Source organism: Chamaea fasciata, unplaced genomic scaffold, assembly GCF_029207755.1.
Source record: "Chamaea fasciata isolate MVZ Bird 193981 ecotype frontalis unplaced genomic scaffold, bChaFas1.0.hap1 SCAF_2, whole genome shotgun sequence".
Classification (NCBI taxonomy): Eukaryota; Metazoa; Chordata; class Aves; order Passeriformes; family Sylviidae; genus Chamaea; species Chamaea fasciata.
The window spans coordinates 42,843,113-42,852,723 of record NW_027094087.1 but is presented as its reverse complement, the minus strand read 5'-3'; the positions used below and the strand labels follow the sequence as shown (position 1 = coordinate 42,852,723).

Here is a 9,611-nt window from a genome sequence, read left to right as displayed (position 1 = left end):
CAGCTGTGTGGGTCAAGGACCATCTCTCCTAGCAGGCACAGCCACTGAGCAGATGCTGGACATAAGCTTAGCCTGAGGAAGGCAGCAGTGGAACTTGGCCCTGCACACCAAGTTTCCCCTGCATGCCAGTCCCTTGCAATCCACTCCACTCTCTCTCTGCTAGACATTGCAATAGGAAAACAAATTTATAGAGGTAAAAAAAAAAAAAAAAGCTGTCAGTGAGAGGCTTGGAAAAAAAGCTCCTGGGCCAACCCCTGACAGCTGACATCTTCATGTCACCTCATCACTGCCTTACGCAGCAGCACACAGGTTTGCCAAGGGACATCAGCCAGAGCTGTGCTTCTGCCTGCGATGCTTCTCCCCTGTGATAGGCAAGGAAAAGTTTTGGCAAGAGAATGCCAAAGTCAAGCTTGGTAGCTCCCTACAGTGTTTTTCTGAATGTTCTTATTTTCCTGATGAAGAATGGAGAAATTTACAAAGGGAAAGTTCAAAAATAGTCAGATAAATAAAATTCTTTATCACTCAGAGGACAAAAAAGGGCTCGTGTGCACTGTCTTGTGCATTCCAGACAGTGCTAGAATGAAACAGGATGATTGCTGCTCCCTGTAACCTCACTGCTAATTCAATACTCTGATTCTCAACCGTGTCCCAGGTCTTCACCAACCAACCATTCCCACAGGTCAGGACTACCGAGGACAAGCTTAGCAGCATCTATGCAGAGACTGTGCCATTTACCATGACCTGGGATTTGAGAGCATGACATCTGGTTTCCCTTTGGAAATAAGAGTCCATCTGCCATCATTTGAGTGTGTGATACTGAGTGGGACACAACAAATCATTTACTTAATTCAAGCATCTCTCTGCTTTCTCTGCACACCCTGAAGAGCATTTCAGTCAAATAAATCAGGTTAGGTTTGCACAGACACTCTAGGTCTTTGCTTCAAGAAAATGACCCCTAAATTTTTGGGAAATGGGCACAGGGTAACACTCACATGGAGAATCACATCTCCCAACTGGATGATTATCTGGTTTCTGGCAGCAACAAGTGTCTCCATTGCAAGGGTCCTCATGGCAGCCTCTTCCCACCCAAAAGGAGCTTTTATTGGCAAGCCAAGGCACCAGTTTCAAGACCACTGGCAAGATTCTGAGTGCAACTGACAGTGTACTGGAGTAGACTCTCCTCATTGCTAGGGGAAAGAATTCACATTAGTATTTATTTTTAAAAGTGCAAAAGTCCTCTCAAAACCAAATTCCACAAAGGACTGGTAGCCTCTTCAAACAGGTAAGAACTGTACTCAGGGTAATGGCATAAAAATTCTGTCACCTGCTTAAGTGTGATTTGTTAAGACATTTGTGATGACTAGCAGGCTCAGATTAGTTCCTAAGCCATACTCATTAGCTTTCACTGAGCTGATGGGATTAAAAACAAGTTGCATTTCAGTACAATCAAATGCATTTGGTGGGAAGGATCACATGAGTATGGCCATAAACCATCCAGACCAGAGGAACTGTTTCACTTCTTAGGAAGTACAGCACAATGTATATATGATGGACTTGCAAAAAACTGAGCTATATTCCATTTCACCTTAAGTGTGATAAGCTCAAGCACATCAACATCAACACACTTAACAGCAAGTTCAATTTACAGCAAGTTCAATTTACAGCCTGTACTTACACATTGCATTTTTAATAGAAGCTTAGGTTTAGCATCAGAGGGACAAGCTGTGCATGACACACAGGACTCCTGCAGTCCCAGAGAGGCCACAGCCAGGAATATCATCTTCCTCCAGGACCCCATACGTGATTAGGAGAACAATGCTCATCAGTTTCCTCTTAATGCAGCTGAAATCTCAGCACAGCTACTTCTCAGCTCGAAAGGATTTCAAGAACTGCTCAACAAAACTAATTTAGTTTAATTAAACTTATCCACATTTTATAGACAAAGCACATCTCAGATAATGTGCAAAACTTACAGATAGCATTGACCCAAGAGATTCCACTCCTGGGTAAAGCTGCTAGCTGATAGCCCAGTGTAATTTAAGCAATCATTTTTACATGACTGAATCAGATGAATAGTTTTCTTTGTGAAAAATGGCTTCTGGCCAGACACGGACAAAAATAGGCAATGAACAAGGCATTCTTGGAACAGATCAACTTCTCTCTACTGATTTAATCATAGCATATACCTCCTAACAGACCTGAAAAGAATGTTCTTCTGCATTAGGCTTTCTAATTCCTTGATGGTTTTGACTGACTGATTTGCCTTTGAAGTTCGGGGAGCATTTCATTATAAAATGTGCACTACTTTATTATAAAATGTCCGCATGGTATAAACTAATGCCTTGATAACAATTTTCATGACTTACAAAGATGATGGCAATGCATTTTTCTGGCACCTAGTTCCACCTTTAAAGATAAAATTTGCAGATCCTTCTGAGAATAAACCATCAATTTGGAAGGATAAGACTAAATTCAGAGGAGCCACAAACACCAGAGAAGAGAGCAATATAACTAACAAATCTAATGAAATGTGGTCCAAAGGTGAAGGTAATAGTCTTTTCTCACTAGAACTGTTTGTTGCAAGTTGTATGTCTCTTGGAGTTACCTTTGCTGCGTTCTGATCTTGTAGCTTGAAGCATGCTGGGTGCAAGGTTTGGCTCCGCTCTGCACGGGTTCTCTATCAAATTAACAACAGAAGCGGCTGCTGCACAAGTGTTACTGTCCTTCAGCTGCCTGTCACCAGCCTTCTGCCCAATTCCCAAAATGGGCAGCATAAGGAGTCATCTCTTCCAGGACAGAACCAACCTGATTTTAAACCTCAGGTTATTTGCCACAGGAAGGTTACAGCTGGGGCAGTGACCAGCAGCATATAAGCAGTAACTCCCTGAGCCACAGTGGCCATTTCTGCAGCAGCTGCAGCCTACCACAGCTCAGCATCCCTGCTGCAAGGCACACTCCATTTCTCACAGGATATAAGCATCAATCAGGTCAAACTAGGGAGCAGCACGATAAAGAAAAATACCCATTAGCAGCCTTTACTAAGAGACATTTTCTTCTTGTATTTGGTATCAGTTTAGTCATATATATCCAGGATTACAGGAACTCACAGGGTCACTTCAGTATCTTCAGATCTTATACTATGTTTTATAGTCTGAGTTGAATGTTCTCTACCACAGTTCTCTGTTTTTTAATGTTTTGCTTCAGGCATTTCTCTCTCTTTATGAGTATGGCCAGACGGCAGGACACACCAATCAATGCTCCAGCTGAACTCAGTCAGTTGCAGGAGGAATCATTTTTCATTTCTATTCATATAATATTTAAGGAAAAATACCCATTTAAATGTTTAATAATAATTTGCAATCCCTTATGTTAGAGCCTAAATTTCTTATACCCTTCACACAATTAAATGTGCAGCATCAATAAGGTCTTTACAAAGTGAACACTGAACAGAAAGTTCTGTGATGCTGAGATTAACACTACCTCTGCTATGATACATTTTATGAGCCTCATGAAAATACTGCAAGCTGGGTATCTTCAGTAGCTAGCACATCTAGTGTCAGCATATTTAATTGATCTAAAAAACCCACTCTCCTGACTTACACCTGACTTCCAGTTTTCATCCAAAGAGGCTTCAAACAAATTGTAATAAATTATCTGGCAAACAAATGTCTTCGTTATTTTGTACACAACAGAGAAAAATTGATTCTGAATAAAAGCCCACTAAACTATGCAATTACATAAATGCCTAATGTGTATCTTGAGAATTAGCTACATGCAATAGATCTCAATGCTATACCCACCTATAAATCAACACACTAGAACCATTCTAGCAGCAGAAGGAAATCAACCACTATTAATTTAATATACAAAGGCAAACTGATCTGAAAATGCATTATTTAAAACCAGACTTCCTGCTTGGCAGTTTAGGAATGTCTCTTGGCCAACGGCCTTGGAAAATACTCAGCACCTTACTCAGACTTTTCCAGCCCTCCTGAAGGAGTCTCCAAAGTGGATTTTCCATATGCTGCAACTTACAGGGGTGAAGAGGCCTGAAAACCATTCCAGCAGACAGTGCAACACCTGAAGGTTAAGATTCTGCACAGAAAGCAGTTCAGATGCCAAGTGGGAGGCTGCTCTTGGTAAACCACAAGTGATTTAGGAATTGCAGATCAGCTACATAAAGTCATCAAGGAAGTCTTTGGCTATGATTTCCCCGCTTCCATTTCTCCTGTGTAAAGCTGGGGCTGAAATGCTTATGAAGTACAACCCTGCAGAAGCTTGGAATTTATTCAGATGCTACAGTGGCATGCCTGGGACCAGGAGAAAAGGAGACAGATGATGGGTGGCATGACCAGCTGGCCCTGCTCCACCTCCCCATTAGCCCTGGACACACATGCCAAGTCTTTTGGGATCAGATTGAGCGGTCCCCTGGTGTGAATTGAAACAAGCTCCCTGGAAAACACCCTTCAGTCAAGTCAGTCCTGGGACTGCTATTTGCTTTGTCTATTTGTGCTTCTTTTCTTAGACCAGAAAAACACTGCTAAAAGCACGGCTGGTGAGGAGCCCCTTAAAGCAGTTAAAGATCTACATCTGACAGGAATGATAACGCAAAACCACAGCTGCTTCCCAAAAATGCTGAATGCTGGACTTTTTGTCTTACTATTTCTAGCAAATGCAGCAGTTACCTGTTCTTACATACACGCATGGCATGGAGCATTTGCCTTAAGCCCTTCCCTCTTCTTTTTCACATGGCTTCATTCTTTATATACACACCATACCCTCAAGGATGGACACACTTGAAGCAGATGGGCAAACTTCACAAGGATTCAAGAAACACTGGCTCTATATCAAACAACACAAATACATTAGAAGTTTCATTATTCAAAAATACAAAAGTAAAAGCACTTGAAAAATTTTGATGCAGACACTTTAAAAATCATCACAAGATAAAAACTGCACCACAGTTCTTCCCATGTGTATAGTTTAATTTGTAGTCTTAATGTTCAGTAGATAAGAATATTCCTCTCCCACTTCAGCACACAAATAAGAATATTCTAGTCAGAAACAGTAAGTCTTTTGGTTTTTACTTGCTTGCCGCAACACCTGTTCATGCTTCTTAGAGCAAAGCTTTGATTTGAGAGACATCAGTGATGTACAAGACAACTGACCACCACCAAGTACACTATGGATCTGTGAATGTCTCTAAGAAGCACACACTACTGTATGTATTGTCATCCAAATCATCTTTGAGCAGCTTTCTGCTGGTGGAGCTCTCTGCACTGCAGTTTTCTGCCTCCATCCACAGCTACAGGAGCAGGAGCTCTGCTAACCCAGCACAGATAAAGATTTGCTGAGGCTGCTCATTACATTCACTGCAGCCATTCGCACGATGGCACATGGGACATGTGCACCAGTCACAGCAGCACCACAGCAGATCCTTCTTCATTAACAGATTCATCAGTGATGCTGGTCCCAGATCACAACATTTTCCAGTCCCACTGTGGCACTGTAGACTAAACAAACACTGTACATCAGCTGCCAAGCAGGTCCCATCTTTCATGTTTAGCTGTTTGTGAAACTCAGTCATTTCTTCTCATTCCACATTGTCAGGAAGGAGCAGATGGCAGATGTGCTTTGCCTATAATATTGTTTTTATGATACCCTGCCTGCTGGCAGAACAGTGGAAGAAACATTTGGAGGCAAGAATTTGCAGTATATTTTCAGTTTTGGGTAACTGAGCTAAAAAGATAGCACAGAGTATAGGGAAAAGAGGAAAGGGTTGTACTGAATAAGTGATGATAGATTCCTGTGACAAAAAAAATGTGATACAGACAAAAAAGGAGTATTTAGTATGTTCATATGGAAAGACCAAACAGATACAACTAAGAGACAATGTGTTCCATTCATATGGGATTTAAATACAAGACTCAGTTTTAGCATCTAAAAGTTGCTTTCTGAATTGCCTAACACCAGTGACAGAATCATAACAGAAATGATCCCTGAAGGATAAAAATACGCTTTCATAACAAAGCTGAAAGACACCATTAAGTTTACATCAAGGCTCTAGAAATTTTATTAAAATATTCTTAAAAGATGTGCCCTATACACAGAAGAAAGTACATACTTTATTTTTCATTAATATGGTCTGAGCTGCCAACAGTATTTCTTCCTTAAAAATTTTAGTACGCATGTATCTTCCAAAATAACAAACCTGGCTTAGTCAAGAAAGCAACATCCTGTTTCCATTTAAAGCAAGATGAAAATAGAGGAAGGTAATTATTTCAAAACTTGGAGATTTAAACTTGTGAACACGCTACTGCAAAATGACACCTGGGGATTTAGGTTGAAAAGTTCATTTAGAAAGCCTTATAAATCAAACTAAATATTGTCTATAACCTATGAGCCAATCTAAGGCAATCCCACTGCACGTAGAACTCATTTATCTACATTTGCTGGTACCCAGCTGCCCAGATGCTAAATTCATTTTGTGTAAACTGACAAAATTGTGGAAATGTCCCAGAGAAGAAAACCTGCAGAAAAATAATTAGTTGTGACTGTTGAGCAGACGCAGTACAAGTTCTTCATCCTCTGCCAGAGAAAGCCCAGTATCTAATGGTAAATAGGAGTCTTCCTCTTGGCTGAATTGCATCTTCTTTCTTTTCAGTGGCTTTTCTTCTGCTGTGGCAGTGTTGCTATAGCTTCTCTTCTTTCTTCCAGTCTCCTCCTCAAGTTCACTGCAGAAAAAAATCAATTAGTCTTTTTAACAACTGTGGTAATCAATATCATCATGTAATCTAACAATTCCTTTTCAACACGGCAAATTTGTGTCAAGATAAGGGCAAACAAAATTACAATTCAGAAGGGTGAAGCAATGGAAGCTGATGAACTCTGAATGTCTAAATTAGAGCTGCTCTCAGACCGAGGTGGTGGTGGATGTTCTGCTGTCTTAATTGATTACGGTGTATCAGGATATTGCTATAAGTCTTATCTAATATTTGCTGCCTAATACAGCAACAGACAACTTGACAAAATTGATTTAGTGATGTGTCAGTGGACCTTGACAGGCATTCAAGATCTTGCCTACAACAAAATATGCACCAAAAATAAAAATAAAAGAACTGCCCTTTCACTGGCAAACCCTACACTTGATACAGTTTTGATCTGGGACTATCTCATTCAATCATTCTTTCCCCCGTCTTTCAGACATTTCCCTTGGAAGCTACTGAACACCTCTTCGCCATGAGAGGAAGAGGAAAAGTCCAAACCTAGTAATTTTTCCTGGTGAATTCCTATTTATTTTGCCGTTTTCCTTAAGACTTGAAATAATTGCTTTTTGCAGCCCTCGATCTGGATGAAAAAGCTGCCAATCTCCTTTATCACCCTGGCTTCTCCCACATAGCCACGTAACAACAATGGGAGGAAAGGCACAGCTTTCATGTATCTTCATGTGTTTTTTGTCCAGAACATTGAAAAAATGCTATAAATCTTCTCATCTAAGTTTAAAACAATCTAATTAAATTTATTCTAAGATATATCTGTGAACCAGATCACGAAGAGCTGGTTGTTGTATGCTGTAGGGTAGAATTCATACCCCAAAACCAGTAAAATGCAAACCCCCACACCCCAAACTGTTCCAATCCAAATCAGCTAACTGGAACAAAACAGCCTTCTCAGCTTTTCATGTTTGTATTTTTAAAATATAACAAAAATAGAAATGGTACTTCAAAAACAGAGTTAAAGGCTTTTCTAAAAAAGTTGGTTAAATCCAGATTTTCAATTAAAATTCATCAAATTTCTACTCAGAAAATTCAGTTTACTTCCAAAAAAAGTTTCAACACGAATTTTTTCATGTCCGTATTTTTACAATAGTTTGAGTGTAAATGTAATGCTTGTGAAATGTTCCATTCAGAATTACTGTTTAGACACTTAACAGATAGAAAGAGCAGTTACAATAAACAGCTCTAATTGGGGAACACTGTCCTTAGAATCAACACAGCAAAGGAACCCAATGCCCAGTTCAACCCACCTTCAGCTGCTCACCTTATTTTTTTCCATTAATAGGACTAATTAAGAGCCTGTGAAACGCTTGTTTCACCACTCACTGGAAGCCAGCCTAACCCAAACATTAACGCCTAACATGGCAGTTTTCAGCAAGTTCCCAAATACTCTATGAGAGGGACCAGCAGCACAATACAGCTTGTACACTGTGTTTTCTGGCTGCCCCTCCACAGAGATGAAGGAATTATTACAGGAGATCTGACAGCCTTGTGGTGGTGAGCTGCACAAGGATGACCCGCCTCCCTCCCTTGTCCATCCCACCTTCCACAGAAGAACGGTGCCACCTCCTGCCTACTCATTACGGCCCAGAAGGAGAAGGAAAATCCTCTAAGAAACACCTTGCATTTTCACAATTAAGGCAAATGAAATACCCTGCCTTTATATGTTCTTCCCTGCCTACCCAAGAGAAACAGTGTAAAGAAACGTGGTCTAGGGAAAGGTGTCCCTGCCCATGGCCATGTCGGACCTAGATGATCCAGAAGGTCCCTTCCAACTGAAAACATTCAGTGATTCCATGAATAGATGATGACTGCTCCAAATACTCACTCTTCCTATAATTCACAGGATACAGCAACTTTGCTGGCTTTGAGTTGTCATTTGCACGGGGATGGCTTTTCATGGCTTGGTACCAACATTTTATTCCTTTTACGGGGAAAGGACTCCAATATTTCTCTCTGTAGTGGTTAAGATATTATTCCATAATCGCTGAAGCTATAGTGACAGTATATGAAAATATACTGAAGCATTAAAGAATTCTCACTTTTCCAAGGGGACAGTGTGGATCTGGGCTGGAGTTTCATGGTGTTCACTTTGATCAGGACAGACTGTAGGGGTTCACATTAAATGCTCAAGAAAGGCCTCATTAAGTAGAAGTATTTTAGCTTGTTTGCAAAAGAGCCAATTATTTCCAGTCTTTGAACGGACTCTGAAGCCCAGTTTGCATTCATAATTGACTAATGCTTCATCTAGGACATTAGTTAAAAACATCTTAGCAATTAAAACACTGCAGAAACCTCACAAGCTATGCATCTGTACCTACAAGCTATGAAACAGCAGACTTTAAACACCAAAAATGATAATCACTTCTGGAGTTTCAGAGACCCTTAGGCCTAGATATCTATAAGGTAAAACATTTAAATATAAAACACATCCAGAAGGAACTGTGAGATTCCTCAATTTTTTTCACACACAAAAGCACATCAACACAACTATGATTAATCTTCATCATAAGTTTTGTGGGATGATTCTGTTGAGTCAAGCTACTTCTTACTATTACTGAGGGACTGTACGTGTTGATTAGCAGTGAAAACAGAAGATGCATGTACACATAGGCAAGTGTATTTTTATATTAATTTGACCTCAGCTGGGCTGTGAACTGGAGAGGTGAAGAAAGAGGAAGGTATAACACAGGAAGCAGCAGCAAAACCAACAAGAAATGAAGAGAGCCAAAGAGCTGAGTTTTTGTGATGCACAAAAAGTAGATGCAAAGTAGCATTTGGTAACGACAGCTTCGGAAGGTAAACAGAAAAATCACGTGAAACATGCAAATAATA

At 40.3% G+C, this 9,611-nt stretch overlaps 1 protein-coding gene across 1 annotated transcript in view; it reads right to left on the bottom strand.

Moving 5' to 3' along the window:
• Positions 1–4,965: 4,965 nt before the first annotated feature.
• Positions 4,966–9,611, bottom strand: part of DDX10 (DEAD-box helicase 10) — a 161,126-nt gene continuing 156,480 nt past the window's right edge. Inside the window, exon 18 of the mRNA XM_066175800.1 lies at positions 4,966–6,734. Coding sequence (XP_066031897.1) covers positions 6,545–6,734 — 190 coding nt within the window. The 3' untranslated portion in view covers positions 4,966–6,544. The remainder of the gene's footprint in view (positions 6,735–9,611) is intronic.